Below are 18,790 nucleotides of genomic sequence, written 5' to 3'. Positions count from 1 at the left end.
GGCTATTTCTCTTCAACTGTATGCGATTTTCTGTGTCTTCGGTTCTGATCGTTTTTCAATTCGTTGCGTCTCGTCGTTAACGATATGTGAGTGAATTTCACAAACTGAACAAAGAAATTTTTGCATTCAATTTTTACGCAAAAATTTCACGAATTTTGGCGAACTGTTATTGGAAATGCATGGTTAGTGGTCTAAAGCTTACTTTTGTTATGTTTTCCGTTAGTTTTCTTAAGCTTTTCCGGCCTTTTCACAGAATTTTCATCAAACGCTCGCAGCAGGTTGTGGCAGCCGTCTGAAAAATAAAGCATTTTTTTCCTGCTCGCTTTTGCATCGGAGCGCCATTTTGCACAGTGTTGCTCAAAAGGGGTATCAAAAACGGCCAAGCGTATAAACTAAATGAATACGCACGGCGATGGCGTCAATGATTGTAACGGCGTCATAGGGGATATAATGCGGTAATCAGGGCTTTTGAAAATACAAGTGATTTTTAATAAAGAAAAATCATAAACTAATAAATTATTTGAGGATATATGAACTAAATATTGTTAAATATGCTAAAAATTAATTTTAAATTTTAAAAATATACATTTTTACGCCTTAGTTTACGCTCTGCGTTCGTATCTTGTCAAGCGAAATCCCCAGGGCTGTACATAGTTAGTATTCCCGCATAACATTGCCACCAAAATTATCAATCGAAACATATGGCAACACGAACAGGTAAATAAAAGAAAAAAATGTCAAAACAGTAAGTAAAAAATATAAATATTTCGTATTCATAAATACTAATTTTTATACCCTTACAATCAGATATGGTCTCATTATACCGGGCCAACAAAAGAAGGCCCCTCCCACAGCTCAGCGTGAGGTTTCCAAACCTTCAATTTTCGATGAAAGCAGTAGTGCCTCCGATGACGATGGACCACCACAAATGCAAATGAAGAAGCCCGCATTGGGACCCAGTATGATGGAAAGGCGGCGGGCCAAAAATCTTCAGGCCCAGGCATTGGCTGAAGATCCCACCATCTTTCAATATGACGAGGTATACGATGAGATTGAAAATAAGCGTGACGAAGAAAAGAAGGTCAAAACCAATGAACCCAAAAAGCCAAAATACATAACGAAACTATTGGAAACGGCCGAAAGGAGAAAATTGGAAAATGAGCTGCGTGTCGAAAGGCAAGTGCAAAAAGAACGTGAAGCAGAAGGAGAACAATTCAAGGACAAAGAAGCCTTTGTCACCTCCTCGTATCGTAAAAAACTCGAGGAAATGCGTAAATTGGAAGAACAAAACAAACGTGATGACTATTTGGAAGCTATTGGGGATGTTCGAAAACAAAGAGATCTTGATGGGTTCTATCGTCATCTCTATGAACAAAAAATGGGTACAACTAAAGAGGTAATAAAACCTGAATTAAGACCCGAATTCACAACATCCGGTGTGGGTGATGATGAGAGCGAGGAGGTAGCATATAAACCCATTAAATCTGGCAAACCTTCACAACAACGAGCCTATCGTAAACGCCGTTCATCCAATGAGGAAGAAGAAGAGGCCACCAAGGACACAACTCTCTCTGATGTGGCGGCGGATAAAAAACAACATTTAACCAATAACATAGATGCTGATTCTGATTTTAGTATAGATGATTCATCATCCTCCTCTTCAGCGGAAGACAGTGATAACAACGATGAAAACAAATCTCCAAACAAAAAGAAGAAGAAAACGAAATCGAAATCGAAGGAATCAAATAAGAACACCACAGAACCTGCAACAAAGATAGATTCTAGCAAAATTGCTCTTAATTTAGATTCTTTGAAAAGGGATAAAACGGAAAATACAATAACAGAATCTAAAATAAAACCCGATGATAACAAGGAAGAGATACCCGTAAAATTACCAGTTCCCTCGGTGGATATTGAGGAAGAAAATGAAACACCAACACCACCGCCCAAACCAAAACGTGACAAAACGGAAATCTGGAAGAAGCGTACTGTGGGTGAAGTTTTTGATGCCGCTGTTCAGCGTTATTATGAACGTAAGGCAGCAAGAAGTCAAGCTTAGTTTAAGTACACAAAATTTATATTTTAGTTAAAATAAAAGTAATAAAAAATATTATATTTAAATATTTCGTATTAATTGTAATTGATTTATTTTGATTACATGTAAAATAGGGACCATTCATACTGTACGTAATGAGCAAATACGGTCGAAAAACATGCTGAAAACCAAAAAAGGGAATTTCTATAAAAAAAGTGTTCCTACTCCCCAAAATTTGGGTGGTACTGTTATAAATAATAATTTGCTACCCATAATAACAAATCGGGTAGAAAACCGAGTATTGTGATGTGTTGATATATAAGGGGATACACCAATATGTGGTCCGATATTTCAAGCATCCTGGGAGTATTTCAAAAGCTTCATCTTATATATTCCTATATCTATCGGAATTTCAACAAATATGCATATTCTCAAAAAGGATTTATGCATGTCTCTTTGTCCGTTCTTCTGTCTGTCCATGTTTTGTTGTGAACAAAGTGCAGGTCGCATTTATGATCTGATTTGCATAAAATTTAGCACAAGTCGCAAGCATTTGGCCTAAGGACGAGCCCTATTGAAATTGGAGAAAATCGTTTCAGATTTAAATATAGCTACCATCATATATATTTTCATTCGATTTAATCTAAATGATACATCAAACAACCAATATTTATCCGATTGATAAAAATTTTGCACAGCGTACTGAAATAGGTCCGTATTGTTGTGTTCTATTTTCTGTGAAAATCCGTTCAGATTTAGATATAGCTCCCATATATAGTTTCATCCGATTTTATGTAAATGGTGCAACAAAATCCCAATATTAACACAGAATTTTGCACAGAGCACTGCAAAAGGTCCACATGGATGTATGCAAAGTTTTGCGGAAATCGGTTCTAATATAGTTTCGTCCGATTTTACAAAAATGGTGTACCATAGTCCCAATATTTGTCCGATTCGGACAACATTTTGCAGAGGATACTTAATTAAGTCCACTTTAATGTCTATGAAGTTTTGTAGAACTCGGTTCAGATTAAGATATAGCTCCCATATATAGCTTCGTCCGATTTCATGTAAATGGTGCACCGGAAAGGGTTGTTGCCCTATTGCTTTTACACAATGGTCTGAAGTGATAGACGTTGGCCGAGTAAGACTCGGGTCGTTTCGGATCGTTGACCCCTCTGTCGTGGAACCGAAAAGGGTATGTTTGAACGATTTACACGAAATTTGCAAGAGGTGAGTTTAGAGTGATATGCACTAAAGTTGCAAAAATCGCTTCTGATTTATATAAAGATAAAAAAAGAGATCAATTAGGTCCAAGTTTACATACATACATTACATTGCTCAGCTTCATACAAATGGTACACCAAAGGATCTATCTCTCTCCGATTGACATGGAAATTTTCATAGATTTCTGAATGATCATACACTTAATTTCGGCCGATTCTATACAAAGGTCCTCTAAAGATGATATGTCTGTTCTATCTACAAGATATTGTATATATTAGCATCTCTTGTATGTACCCAAAGTGGTGATGGGTATCATATAGTCGGCCCCGTCCGACATTTGAACTTTTCATACTGGTTTTTGTTCGGAATGGGTGCAGATACAGAAATAGCTTCCATTTATATCTCGTGTATGGAGTTTGCTATAAATCGATTTACATAAATTTGTCCCATTGCATGCATAAAATGAAATTTAGCATAGGTTGCAGAATGTCAATGTTCCTCGGCATGTACATTAGAACTTTTTGCAGGGTTAACCCACTTTATGAGGATTTATTTGACAAATAGGCAATGGAATTGACAATTGAAACCCACTGGGTTAACTAAATCCGGTACAATATAAACGTACTATTAGGATGCATATGTAGAATATACCCAAAGTAGTGAACGGTATAATATAGTCGGCCCAGTCCGACTTTACTACTTTCCTTACTGGTTCGTAACAGTACGTTTACATTTAACCGGATTTCGTTTAACCCTGTGGGTTTCAATTGTCATTTCCTTTGCATATAAGTCAAATAAATCCTCATAAAGTTGGTTACCCCGGTAAAAAGTGCTAATGTACAAGGAGTTTAATGAATAAATGTGGTGTGGAGGTGAGTATAATTATCATACATCTTTAAAACCTGTTCCATGTTACTATTATTCGATATCATAAAGGAAAATTCGTAATCGTAGTAAAAAGTAGTAGATTATTGCAAAAAAAAATACACCTCTATCTTGTGGCTTGTTATGTCTGAATAAAAACATATGCAACAAGTCATTCTGCACATTAGACATATTTTTAACATTTTACTAAAAACACACCAAAAATGACTGGAATGTTAGGTTTTCTTTTCAAAATCGAGATAGGAATATTAATAATTTTTCAAATACTTTTTATACTTTTCCAAACATTACATACACATTTACTCTTTTTGTAACTACATTACGCCCTCCACTAATCATCAATGTTACTTGAACGCCGTTGCCATACAACATCCAGAACGACTTCGGTCTCTTACAACGCTTCACGAAACTACAACGAAGACTAGACCTTCGTCGTTTTCATTTGGTTGGTTTTTGTATTAAAAAGCCAACGTCGTCGTTCCTCGCTTTTTTGCTACAAATTATTTTTTAATTTAAATAAATTAGAAATAAAATAATTTATTTAAATACAGTAGAGTAAATAGTAGCATTAATAATTAAATATTCATAAAAAATATTTAACTAAACGAAGAACGTGCATATAAAAGTAAAAAAAGTCTTTTTACCTTTAAACACACACGACATACAGAAAAAAAGCAGACGACGAAAAAATCATCACGTAAGAAAAAAATTGATTTTTCATCGTCACAAAGAGAAGAACTACAAATTACAAAAAAAAAGAAAGCGAGGCGGCGGCTTTGGTTATAATATTATAGAAAAAAGTTATACATACAAAATTATAACTTTTCGCAATTATTAGAAGTTAAAGAAAAAAACCCAAGTATTCTAATAAGTAAAAAACTCAGTTTTCTAAAACGAGTTTTTGTGGAACAAAAAAAAAAAAAAAATAAAATACATTAGGTAAGTTGCAAAAGAAGCCATTTGTTTCGTATTATTTTCCTCGTTTCTCGTTTTTTTTTCTTTATTTGATTTACTTATCCATAAAATGTATAGTTTTTTTGTATCATTGTATGTATGTGCTGCTGTGTAGTTATAGGGTTGCCAGCCAACCATTATCACAATGGGGCTTTGCTGTTGCAATTGTGTGATGTTGTCGTTGTTGTATTTTCTCCCCATGGTGGTCGGTCGGTCTTCTTGTATCTTCTATTATTATTTCTTTCTATACCGAAATCCATTAAACCCGAGTACAAATCCACTGTATTCTAAATAATATAGGGGTTGTTTGGAAAGGAGGGTGGTGACTACTACAGGAGTACATATATATGCATTTGTATGTCATTGAATACGTTGTGAACCTTCATACATTTTCTTGTAACCGACCGCATGTGTATATTTTATTCAACAAAACTTGTGTTGCTGTTTTCAATTTTTTTCATTATAAAAAAATAAGGTAAAGAAATTTGATAGCTTTTAGTTTTCTTTTTTTATAAGTCCAAAGTGAGTTTCAATTCTATAAAACAGTGATTATGAAATTCTTAGGTAGTGTTGTGAAAATAAGCCGAATGATGGTCTTCGGGAAATCTCTCTTCGCGTTGTGTTCGCATCTGGTAATCACAATTCATTAAACAAAAAGAAAATAAAATATTGACCCAGACACATGGTACAACAATACCATCGATTTGATAAATCACCTGAAGTTGAGTCGATTTTGAAGTATCGTAAAAATCAAACATGCCAAAATATCTGCAAAGATATAGGGTCATAGTGTATAAAAAATATGACTTAAGTCTAGTGTAAGGCTCGATCGCGAATCGAATTCGAAATTTCTACCATAAGCTGCATTTCAACGATATAAATGTTTTCGCGTGGAAATTTATATTTCCAAAAAAATGAGTCTCCAAAGTTCCGCTGGATCACTTGAATTTGTCTCTTGCATTTTATACCCTGCAATAAAACTTAAAATTGGAAGTGCTGGTAGGGTTAGTTGTTGCCGGAATGAGTAAAAACTATTCTTGTACGCAGGAATAATAAAAAATCTAAAGAAATAAAAAACAAGGTATTTTGGAAGAGGAATGAACAATAGTGAATTTGGAACAGGGCCGAAGCGATTTTATTTACAAATGAGAAAAAAAGGAACACACAGTGAAAACAGAAAATATTTGCATTTAGTACCATGAGAGAGATTCAGATGTAGGTGAAGAGAAAGAAAATTTGGAAATAGAAAATAGGGTGACCAGCTCAGTCAACCTTGGCGTTAACAATATCGAAACTTAGGTTAGGTTGAAAAGATGATACCACCACATGTCCAACATGAGATGGACATACACATAAGCCAATTGAGGCCTGTTGTGCGCTCTAGAAATGCGGAGAAAGTCAAGAATTAGTGAAAGTTTATTTTAAAAACATTTGGGTTTGATTACTCTATGAATCTAGGAATTCCGAGTTTTTGCGAACTCCTTCAATCTTCTCCATTCACACCACCTCAGATCGGTTAGTCCGTGAAGAGTGTCATTGTCATGTCCCAAGAATTGTCTCCGAAGACATGTAAATGCTGGGTAATACCACAGGAAATGTTCCAGCGTTTCACTGTCTTCCCCACACGCTCTGCACATGCTGCTACCTTCGCATCCAATCTTGAGGGTTGAGGTGTCAGAATACTTGTCAGTCGGCTTATTTCTTTTTTGTTTAGCGTTAGGATTTGCTTAGTTTTGTCTTCACTTGGGTCGCCCGAAAGGGTTTTGTGGGTCTCATTCGCCCATTCCCTCATTTTTTTTTTGCGTGTTTCGCTAAAGGTTTTGGCGGTATTCACATCTATTGTGGGTAGTGCAGTAGCACTCCTGGCTAGTTGATTCGATATCTCGTTGCCTATGATTCTTTGGTGAACCGGTATCAAAACTTAGTTTATTCCAGAATTTACTCTACCTTACGTAGAATTTATTCTATGTGCATATTCCTTTGCGGTTGAAACAGAGATTGGCTTATGGTATACTAATGCCTACGACACGACATGGTCTGGAGGTCATTTCTGGGACTTTATCTTCGAATTTGCATATGTTGAAGCGACTAATTAACTCAGTAGTCCGTTATGCTTATAATCTGAATAGACGTGATCACGCTAAACTACTGTTGAATTAAAGGATTTCTATCGTTTCCAACATTTCCTTATGACTTGTTATGATTCTTACACGAAGTTTCTCTTCCACTGGATTTTCTTCCGTCCAGATGTACTATGAGAATCTGCACCAGCTTTGTAGAAATTGCTATGGGAAGTAGAATTATTGGTTACTAGGGCTCACTTAGGATTTCAAGAATGTTAGTTCTTCATTAAAAGTTAAGATTATTGCTGTTGGGAGATTGGGTATATATTTACATATTTTTATTATGAAATAGAACTATTTAAAAAACTCATAAAAATCCTTTTAATAAATTTAAAAATATATTTGTTTTCTATTCTTTTTTGGTCTACAGGAATTACTATCCTAATATATCCCAATTGAAGATAAATAAAAAACCAACAACAAACGCTATTATCTCTCGTATTTTTCAATTATCCATAAATTGATATAAATCGAAAAGAAGAAGAAGAAAATGTATCCAAACGGTTATACAGCAACTGCCCCTGGTGTCGGTGCCGGTGCACCAACTCAAACCTATGGCAACGGTAATGCCGGTGGACCACCACGTACAGATCGTCCCCATTATCAGCAACGTAATGCCAACGGCATGGCTAATGGAGCTGCCGTCGGTGGTGGCATGAGCGGTGGTTATGGCAACAATATGACTGGAGGCTATGGTGGTGCACCACAAAATGTTGGCGCTTATGGTGGTGGTTATCGTGGCAACAATTTTAACCCCATGCTGGCCAATGGCGGTTTCTACAACAATGCCAACGGCGGAGGCTTTCAACCACGTGCCAAAAATCCCAATTTTGTACCACGTCATCAAAAGCCACAAAACGGTGGAGGCTATCAGGGCAATAACCCCTACAAGCCCTCAATTAACATGGCTAATTTGTCAAAGGAAGAACGTGCTGAATTGCAGCGTGAAAAAGCCAAAAATCCCGGACGTACTCTCTCCACACCGGAGTGGCAAAATTTGCAACCATTCAAAAAGAATTTCTATAATCCCCATCAGAACACCTTGAACATGAGCGAACAGCAAGTTGCTGAGATGCGTGCTGAATTACAGATTACCGTGTCGGGTAATGACATTCCACATCCAATTGCTTCATTCGAAGAGTGCACTCTGCCCGAATACACCATTGAGGAAATGAAACGTCAAGGTTTCACCAAACCAACAGCAATTCAGGCTCAAGGTTGGCCAATTGCTCTATCTGGACGTGATTTGGTTGGTATTGCCCAGACCGGATCGGGCAAGACATTGGCCTATATGTTGCCAGCTATGGTACACATTGCCAATCAACCGCCATTGCAACGTGGCGAAGGACCCATCGCCTTGGTATTGGCACCCACACGTGAATTGGCCCAACAGATTCAGTCGGTGGTACGTGACTTTGGTCATTTGTGCAAACCCGAAATCCGTCACACTTGCATCTTTGGTGGCTCCTCTAAAGTACCACAGGCCCGCGATTTGGATCGTGGCGTTGAAGTGATTATTGCCACACCTGGTCGTCTCATTGATTTCCTTGAAAATCGTAACACAAATTTACAACGTTGTACCTATTTGGTATTGGATGAAGCTGATCGTATGTTGGATATGGGTTTTGAGCCTCAAATTCGTAAAATTATTGAACAAATTCGTCCCGATCGTCAAGTTGTTATGTGGTCTGCCACATGGCCCAAAGAGGTGCAAGCCTTGGCTGGTGATTTCCTCAACGATTACATACAAATTAATATTGGTTCAATGAATCTTTCGGCGAATCATAACATCCGTCAAATTGTCGAGGTATGCCAGGAAAACGAAAAGCCACAACGCGTTGTCAAGCTGTTGAATGAAATATTGCCAACCACAAATAATGCGGCTAACAATAGCAATAAAATTATTATTTTTGTGGAAACGAAAATTAAGGTGAGTAGAAGAATACGCTTATTTTTAAAGGCATTTTTATTATAAAATATAAATATTAATATAATAAGTATATACTTTTATTTAATAAAAACAAATACAAATTTCTTTTTTGTAAATTTTGCTTTCATAAAAAATTTAAAAATAAATTAATTTTTATTTGTATCAAAAGAATAAAAATATATTTTTATGAAAAATAATAATTTATTTTTTATGAAAAATAAATGTTTTTATAAAAAATAAAAATAAATATTTTTATAAAAAATAAAAATTTTTTTATAAAAAAAAAATAAATTATTTTTATAAAAATTTATTAAAAAAAATTATTTATAAAAAATACAATTTTGTTCCTTCTAGGTTGAAGAAATCTTACAAATCATTCGCAATGAAGGCTATACAGCCACCTCCATACACGGCGATAAATCTCAAGCCGAACGTGATTCAACCTTGAAAGATTTCCGCAATGGTAAGTCGAATATTTTAATTGCCACTGATGTAGCTTCGCGTGGTTTGGATGTTGAAGATTTGCAGTATGTCATCAATTATGATTATCCCAATTCATCGGAGAATTATGTACATCGTATTGGCCGTACGGGACGTTGCCAACAATTGGGCACAGCCTATACATTCTTTACACCCGACAATGCCAAACAGGCCAGAGAATTATTATCGGTTTTGGAAGAAGCTGGCCAACAGCCAAATCCAGCTTTAGTTGAAATGGCCCGTTCAATGGGTGGTGGTAATGGCAATGGACGCAATAACAACAATAGACGTTGGAATCAAAATGGCGGTGGCAATCAACAACAACAACAACAACGTAATAATCCCTTGAATTATCAGGCAAATGGAAATGCCGCCAATGGCTATGGCAAACCCAGTTACCAACAATATGGTGGCAACAGTTATCAAAATGGTGGTGGAGCACCTAAAAATGGTGCCGCTGGCGCTATGGGCAATTGGAATAATCGTTCTAATGGCCAGTATAATAATGCAGCCAATGGTGGTCAAGATCAAGCTAATAGAACTTATCGTCCAAGGGCACCGTTTAATGCCCCCAATGGTGCTGGACCGCGTCCAGTAATGGGAGGCTTTATGCATCCTCATATGCCACCCCACATGCAGCAGGGAGCCAATGGTTATATTCCACAACAACAATATCGTCCACGTGGCCAATATATGCCGCCAAATGGCAATGCCCCCCGATTCCAACAGCAGCAGCAACAATACCAGAAACGTGACTATCAGCAGCAACAGCAAATGAATGGTGCTGCTGGTCCATATAATAAACAACAACAGCAGCAAAACGGTCAAATGATGGATAACAATCAGCAGGGACAAAATGATAATGCCGCAGCTATGGCAGCAGCAGCCGCCCAACAACAGCAACAACAGATGAATAATATTGCTGCAGCCGTGGCAGCCGCTGGTGGTCAAGTCGAGTATCCTAGCAATGTGTCGACACCACCTGCCGGCGCTTTATATGCTGCACCAGCTCAGTCGCCACCAGCAACCGCCGGTGCTTATATGTATGATGCCAGTGGTATGTTGGCTGCGGCCGCTGCTGCTGCCGGCAATCCTTATGCTGGTCAATATGGACCACCAGCCACAGCCTACTATGCTCATCCGCATCAGTTTGCGGCAGCCACAGCCAATGGCAATGGAGCTGCTACACCGGAAATTATTGCCCAGCAACAGTAAGTTGTGAACGGGAAAAGGTGGGTGGGTGGTGGTCGATGTTGTTGAAACCAAAAGAGAATCTTTTTTAACAAAACAAACATTTTCAATTTCTCTTAACAACATCACCAACCAATCTACGGTAATATAAGTCCACTTCTTTTCAATTAAAAAAATATTACTACTACTACTGAAAAAAAACAAAAGCAAAAAACATTATGAATTATCTAAAAATAATTAAATATTAACATAAAAATATCAATTAATCACAATAATGCTACTAAAGGAAAAAAACAACACACAAGAAAAAATGATGATTTCTTTTTCTCCAAAAACGGAACAAAAAATCGTTAAGAATCAAGAAACGATGATTTTTTGTCGATAACGTAATTTAAAGCAAAAGCCAAAGGAGTCAATTTTCCAAAATAAACGGGAAATTTTGATAATCAATTTAAGGACACAGCATTTTATATAGCAGACAACAACATCTTCTCTATTAGATGCTGGTCATCTAAGATTATACAAAAATCAAAAACAAACAAACGACGAACTCCTTTTATTTCAAAATAATTAAGAAAGAAACAAATCAACATTTCCACCAAAAAACAAAAACACATAATTTTTTATTCAAACAAAATCTAAATGAAATATTTTGACATGTCTCTACTTTTGGCCATTAACACAAAATGGCAGGCACAGGAGGGAGGCACTCTTCTGTACTTGTTTCTTAAATAAATTTTAAAAATTTATTTTAAACCATTTTTGTAAAATTTTGAACAAGCTGAGCTTCGTTTCCCCATATTTAGACAGAAAAATAAAAACACAAGTAGAAAGAAGTAGGGCCGCCGCCGCCGCCTTTGTGAAATGGAGAACGAAGCCCCAGAGACATTTCAAATATTGATTTATATTATATATATCACTATATATTTAGAATTATGAATGATAAATGATGATTATTAACCATAGTAATACAAGTTATTTTTTTAAGACAACAAAACATCAACAAGCCAACATCAACAATCAACAAATCATAAAAAATATATTTTTTTTTTTTGGAAAATTGGATTATTTTTGTTTTTTGAAAAATGAGAATTTCATAATTGTCATATTTAATTTTTTTCCTTTATTAGAACGTTTATAAGTATACATACTATATATTAATTTTAGTTTCTTATTTACAATAATATTCACTTTTTTTGTAAATTTACAATGAGTAACAACAAAGAATGTTTCCAAAAAAAAAACAAACAACACAAAAAGTATTTCAAAACAAATTTGATAATAACTTTAATGAAAGAAAGAAACGAACAAACAAATAACCAACCAAAAGAAAACAAAACTAAAAATTAAATCAACATTATTAGTTTAATTTAAAAAAGAAATTAATGAGCAACAAACAACAAAATTTGATTTTTTTTTTTTAATGAATAGCTACCAAGCAAGAGTTTGTTTTCAATGTATTTAATTCCAATGGAAAAAGTAAAAAAAAAACAAAGAAACAAATTTCTATGATTTTATTTTTATTTAGAAATTTGTTAATTTTTCGTAACATTTTTAATCCCCCCCTTATTTTTTTATTACTTACTTATTCTCTGTGAAAGCAATTTCTTGTTGAAAACAAGTAAAACACAAACTGTAATTAAAAACAAATGTAAATTTATACTTGCCAAAGCCGCCGCCTCGTCCACCGCATCGTCGCCTTTTATTAAGGACATTTAATATTTTTATATTCTCTCCAAGAGAGAACAAAAGAAAAAAATAATTTTTTTAATATTTAATTTTTTTCTTTCTTTGATAAATTAAATGCCTTGGACGACGACTTGAAAGTAGAAATAATACAAAAAGAACAACAACAACAACAAAAAATTAATCATCATTAAATTTTTCAAATACCTACTAAGAAAAACAAATTCGAATTCATTTAATGATGATAATTAACTATGAGAAATTGAAATTTTAAATATGATATATAATAACCAAACCAACACAAAAAATGCGCCACATTCATCCATACAAATATATAAAATAAAACAAAGAGATTTTATCTGATTTTTTTTAAGGAAAAACATCATACCAAGGAGATGAATTTCTCGCTGGTCGGCAGAAAACATATTTTAAAATCTTGATTTTCTGTTTTTTTTTCTTGATTTTCTGTTTTTTTTTTTAAAAATAATGATTTTAAAAAAAAATAAAAATTACAAAATTTATTTTTTTTTTATAAAAAGAAATCAATAAAAATAGATTTTTTATAAAAAATTGATTTTTTTTAATAAAAAATTTGTTTTTTTTAAAAAAATAAAAATTTTATAAAAAAAAAATAAAAATTTGCTTTTTTATAAAAAATTAAAAATTTTATTTTTTTAAAAAAAAATAAAAAATAGATTTTTTATAAAAAATTAAAATTTTGATTATTTTATAAAAAAAAAAATTAATTTTTCATAAGAAATTAAAAATTTGATTTTTTAATTAAAAATTGGATTTTTAAATTAAAATTTTGATTTTTTTTTAAAAATTGAATTTTTAAATTAAAATTTTGATTTTTTTAAATTAAAAATTTGATTTTTTAAAAAAATTAAAATTTGATTTTTTATAAAAAATTAAAAATTTGATTTTTTATAAAAAAAAAATTTGAAAAAAAATTAAAAATTTGATTTTTTATAAAAAATTAAAAATTTTATTTAAAAAAAAAATTAATTAAAATTTTGTATTATTTTATATTTTTTGTAAAAAAAAAAATAATTTTTATTATAAAAAATGAATTTTTTTAAAAATCAATTTTTTAATACAAAATGCTTCATAATAATTTTTTTATAAGAATAAAAATTAATTTTTTATAAAAATAAAAATTAATTTTTTATAAAAATTAATTAAAAAAACAATTGTTTTTTTTTAAAAATAATTTAAAATTTATTTATTTAAAAAAAAATCAATTTTTTTATAAAAAATCTAATTTCTTTTTTTTTATAAAAAATCTAATTTCAATTTGTTAAAGAAAAGAATTAAAAATTTTTATAACAATTCAATAATGCATTTTCGATCCGCTGACCAGTAATGAAAATAATGTCTATCTACCAGGTGGATGTGAAAAGAAACTTATGAAAATCTCTACCAAACACACTCTATACTACACACATAGTTTTTGGAAAGAAACGACGTTTAAATAAAAAATAAACTTTATATATTTTTTTAATAACGACTAAAAAATGGTTACAACAAAAATAAAAAAATAAGAATCCTTTTGATGTGTGTTGTGTTTTTTAAATGAAAACATATAAATGATAACAAAGAACAAAGACAGAAGAAAATTATTAAAAGCAAAAGCGCGCAAAATAAAAATAAAATTTTTAACTTTTTTTTTTTGTTTTCGTAACATTACTAACCCCAAAAAAAAAAAACAAATCGGCTATATTATTTAATATTAAATAATATATTGTTGCCACAAACAATAAACATACAAGATACGAACCAAAAGAATACAATTTGATAAATATATAACAAAAAAAAGTTATTTGAAATTAAAAATTCCTTTTGACCGAAAAAATGAAGCAAACAAAAACAAAAATTTGTTTTTGTTGTTTAAGAAACAACTCAAGTCATAACTAATGTTTTTAATTAAAATCGAATCGAAGGAGTTTTCAAAGAAAATCAAAATAAGAAAAGAATTTTGATTTTCCTTTCGGAAAACTCTTTTTTTTCTCTCTCTGTGATGATGTGTTAAGAAACCTCTAAAAACCACAACAAACAAATGAACAAAGGATCTCATATTTTTAATTACTATTATTACTATATTATTATTTTTTAATTAGTTACTTATATTCACTCTCTAATATTGCTATAAAACAAAAAGAAAAATGCTGTGAAATCTTGTTTTATTTTGTTGGAACTTTGATCTTTCAACAATAAGGGAAAAATCCGTAAACAAAAAGAAAGAGGAACAAAAAATAATAATAAAAAAACAGCAACAAAGTATAAACAATATTTTTGCATTTATTACAAAATACAACAACAATAAACGAAAAAGAAGAAGAAGAACAACAAAATACAAATCAACCAAACAAATCAAGTTGAAATGTTGTGTTGTGTGAACTATGTTCACAAAAAGTAAAAAAGAAAAAGTTATTTTTTTTTTCGTTTTAAATAAAAATAAAACTGAAAAATATATATGTGATGTGATATAGGTTTAAAAAACAAGCAAACAAAAGAAGCTAAACGAAACTACATTTTTATGGATGATATGAGGCACATTCTCTTTTTAATAATATTATTTGTTTTTTTTTCATAATTTTTTGTTTTGTTTTACTAACTTCTATGGAAATACTAATTACTATTTATTTTTACCACAACATACATGAAAAAACACACTCTTTCCATAATATTACAAAACGAAAGAAAAAAACAACCAAGAATAACTTTAAAAATGTTTATTTATATAATATTATAGTAATGGAAACAAGAAATGGCTATTATTATATATGAATTTGTTGAGGTTTTTTCTAATTCTCACAAAAGAAAAGACTGAATTTAAAAGCAAAAACAAAACAAAAGTTCATAGATTTTTTTAACCAACAAATATCGTATCGTATGTTAATCTCTATCTCTGTCTGTCCCCTTTCACAATAGTAGATGCAACCAACAAAACCAAACAAAAAATGTGATAATTCCTTGAAGAAAAATAAAAGGAAGCAAAACAAAGAATGCAATTGTTTTGCCCATTTTTTATTGAAATTAAAAAAAAAAGAAATTAAAACAATAAAAAATTTGAAGATAATATATTTTGTTTTAGAAAAGATAGCCAGCCAACAATGTTAAAGAAACTTGAATCAAAATGAAACCACTTGGTATTTTAATATTATTTATCAAAACAAAATTTTCAAACAAGAAAAAAAATTGGTGCTAAACTTTTCCAATCGCAAAAAAAACACAAACTTTTTTCCTTAAGTAAACAAAAATTCAACAAAAAAAGAGTTTAACTATGAAATCACAAAAATTTCCTAGTTCGTTCTCTTTTATTTCCAACTTCTTCACTTAATGAAGAATGCGAAAAAAGTAGGAAAAAAATAATTGTGTAGCAAAAAAGCAAGCAACTATATAAAAGACTTGAAAACTATTTTTTTAACAAAAAAGGAACCTTAAATAACAAAATAAAAAAAAAACATACGATATTATATTGTAAACCTAAAAAAAGACAGCAGCAACAAAAACATTTTTTTTTTATTTAAATAAATTGTTGTTCTCATTGATTGATATAAATTGAATTAAATGAACAAAAAAAAAACAAAAACTATATAAGCATTTTTTGTTTAGACAATTTCCTACTCATCATTACATATTTCCATTATTAATATTACAACAAATATTTTTTTTTCATTGTTATTATTTAATTTTTTTCTTTTTGTTAAAATCATTTACCAAAAATCATTATACACCCTTCTCAAAAACCTTGTTTTTTGTGTTGTAAAAAAGGCATAGAAGAAAAAACTAAACCAATAATGTATTTAAAATGAAATGAAAAATGAAATATTCCGCAAATTTAAATTTAATTTAACAAAAAACAAACAAAAAACACAAAGAAATGAAAACAAATCCTATAAACTTTCTTTAATTACTCATTGTATATGCAATAATATTTATATGTTACCATACAATTTTCTGTAAACCAAAATGGATGAACACCACACAACCCCATTAACAATTCTGTAACACAAATAAATTGAATTATTTTTTGTTTAATTTTTTTCAAACTATAAACAAATTGGCTTTTTTAATTGTTTTTACTTTTTATTTGGTAAGTTTTTTTTTAATTTTATTAAGGAGGTAAACGTTTTGGAATTCAAAATTATTTAAATTGATGACAAATATATGGAATATTTGTCTTTTAGGAAGGAAGTAGGGGGTATTTGCTGCCTGGTGGTCAGTGGAATGTAGACCAGAGGGGTCTACGATCCGAAACGACCCGAGTCATATTCAGCTAACGTCACCCCATTTTCAAGTTATAGCCACTTTCAAGTTATAGCCAAATTGCCCCACTTTCAAGTTATAGCCAAATTCAGAGTCCTATGGGAGCATGGTTGGCTGCTTCCCAGAGTGCACCAAAGCCGTCAACAGTTTTCACGAGGAAATCTCTCGACTTCCTGTTCAAGTTGTTTATGACTTTGGCGCCCTTCTGCATGAAGGCACTGCCAAACTGACGATCCTCGTGATCCGACCCACAGACTACAGCTGACCGAAGCGCTCCTTCAAAGAGCAACCAATGACTGTCACTAATCGTACCATAAGGATCACATTTGTCAGCAGCTCAGCAGCCATATGACAGACATACCATATGACTTCCTCTTGGAGTTAGCTTTTCCAGAGGAGGGAGGTTGATGCCTTCTCTGTAATAGGCTTTTTCTTGATCTCGACTTCACGTGGCTTGTGATCTCACCAACGATTGCGAAGTTATCGTCTTCTCGGATGAAGGTTGCGGACCTTCTGATGAGCGAATACGCTTCACAGATTTGCTCTGCGGGGCGGCATTTGCTCTCCCAGGAGACGATGGTTCCTGGTTACGGACTTGCCATTCTTCCTATTCTGACCATTGGTGGATCCACTCAAAGCTTTATCACTTCCTCCGGAAGTTATTCGGCTTGGAATTGATGCGCTTGTAGCGGATACAGCTGCAGGTGCCATAGCATCCACACCTAGAACAGCCGGATCACAATCGTTTGATCTCCACGACACGTGGCTTGTGATCTCACAAGCCAGTACCGGCGGCAACGATTCCCTGCGCCGGAACTTTATTTCCGTTTTCTCTTTTTAACCATCGTCCATTTTGGCCCACGGGGGATCAGAAGTTCCCCAAGGTTTATACGAAGAGCAGGGAAAAGTTGACCTAGGTCATTTTCACCCTGCACGTCATGGATACCCCCTCTCCATCCTCCATCCGGGAAGAAGCGCCTAGTAGGAGATTGGCAACTCCCCTAGGCATAGCGATATAACGATACACCCCTTTTTTGGGTATTTTGGGGAGTTTGGACAATTTTTTCTTCGGTTATTCTAGAAAAAGAAAAAGAGAGTGGAGGAGGAAGGAGGAAATATAGTGAGAGAAGAAGAGCGGAAAAAAGGTTATTTTAGACATGTCAAATTTTTGACAAAGCATAGGATCTGGTTTGGGTCTATTTTGGAGAAGAAGACTAGACTATCAATTTCATATCTTCCAAACTGTTTATGTCTTCTGCTAATCAGCGATGGACATTTACAGAGGATGTGTTCAATTGTTTCCAGTTCTTCTTCGTCCTCACACAGACGACAGTAATCCTCTCCACTGGAGTCCCTCTTCGAAGTGAGAGATCTAATCTTGCAGTGACCTGTTATGATACCCACAGCGATTTTGATCTCCCTCTTATTGTGTGTCAGCAGCGAAGACGTTCTTTTACGAGAGAATTCAGGCCAGATAGATTTTGAGATTCTACAAGCAGGTTCTCTTAGCCATCTGTTGCCGACTACCTCGCAGTAGAACGCACGGATTCTGCCAATGAAATAGCCGATGGGAGGTTTCACAGATCTCTCAATCGGAAGATTGGACGACTGGGAGCCCCCTCGAGCAAGCTCGTCGGCTCTCTCATTCCCTTCAATGTCGCTATGTCCTGGAACCCAACATAAACTATCTGTCGTATATCATTCAAAGCGGACTTGCAATCACGAACTGCTTTTGAGTTTATATTACGCGACTTCGCCGCTTTAAGGGCCGCCTGACTATCGACATATGTAGTCACTGGTCCCGTAATGTCGGCATTAAGTGATTTTACTATCTCGGCCGCTTTCGTGATTGCAAGAATCTCTGCTTGGAAAACGCTACAAATATTGTTGAGTTTATATGAGTTATATGTTCCTAATGACAGACCTGGCAGAGGTAAGGAGCCACTAGTCCAGGATTCGAGCGCTCCTCAGCATTCCTATTCCACGTTAGTTTGCGGTCAAGGATGG

The 18,790-nt window shown here is 33.2% G+C and overlaps 2 protein-coding genes across 2 annotated transcripts; both read left to right on the top strand.

Annotated features, from left to right (window-relative positions):
• The first annotated feature begins 727 nt into the window (after positions 1 to 727).
• LOC133333594 (nuclear speckle splicing regulatory protein 1) lies at positions 728 to 2,059 on the top strand. Its single transcript, XM_061541907.1, has 2 exons — positions 728 to 745; positions 808 to 2,059. The coding sequence occupies exons 1-2, from the start codon at positions 735 to 737 to the stop codon at positions 2,057 to 2,059; spliced, it is 1,263 nt and encodes a 420-aa protein (XP_061397891.1). The 5' UTR covers positions 728 to 734.
• A 5,843-nt stretch (positions 2,060 to 7,902) lies between these two features.
• LOC133333572 (uncharacterized) lies at positions 7,903 to 10,849 on the top strand. Its single transcript, XM_061541884.1, has 2 exons — positions 7,903 to 9,154; positions 9,509 to 10,849. The coding sequence occupies exons 1-2, from the start codon at positions 7,904 to 7,906 to the stop codon at positions 10,847 to 10,849; spliced, it is 2,592 nt and encodes an 863-aa protein (XP_061397868.1). The 5' UTR covers position 7,903.
• The last annotated feature ends 7,941 nt before the right edge of the window (positions 10,850 to 18,790 follow it).

Source organism: Musca vetustissima, unplaced genomic scaffold (assembly GCF_032173495.1).
Source record: "Musca vetustissima isolate MV318-11 ecotype Yass unplaced genomic scaffold, APGP_CSIRO_Mvet_v1 utg435, whole genome shotgun sequence".
Classification (NCBI taxonomy): Eukaryota; Metazoa; Arthropoda; class Insecta; order Diptera; family Muscidae; genus Musca; species Musca vetustissima.
The sequence above is the reverse complement of the archived record's forward strand: the minus strand, read 5'-3'. Positions and strand labels throughout refer to the sequence as shown.

Excerpts from the sequence above, each read along its gene's own strand:
- LOC133333572 (XM_061541884.1), top strand. The coding sequence starts at position 7,904 with ATGACTGGAGGCTATGGTGGTGCACCACAAAATGTTGGCGCTTATGGT. Across the intron at positions 9,155-9,508 it reads TTGTGGAAACGAAAATTAAG|GTTGAAGAAATCTTACAAAT; the intron begins GTGAGTAGAAGA and ends TGTTCCTTCTAG.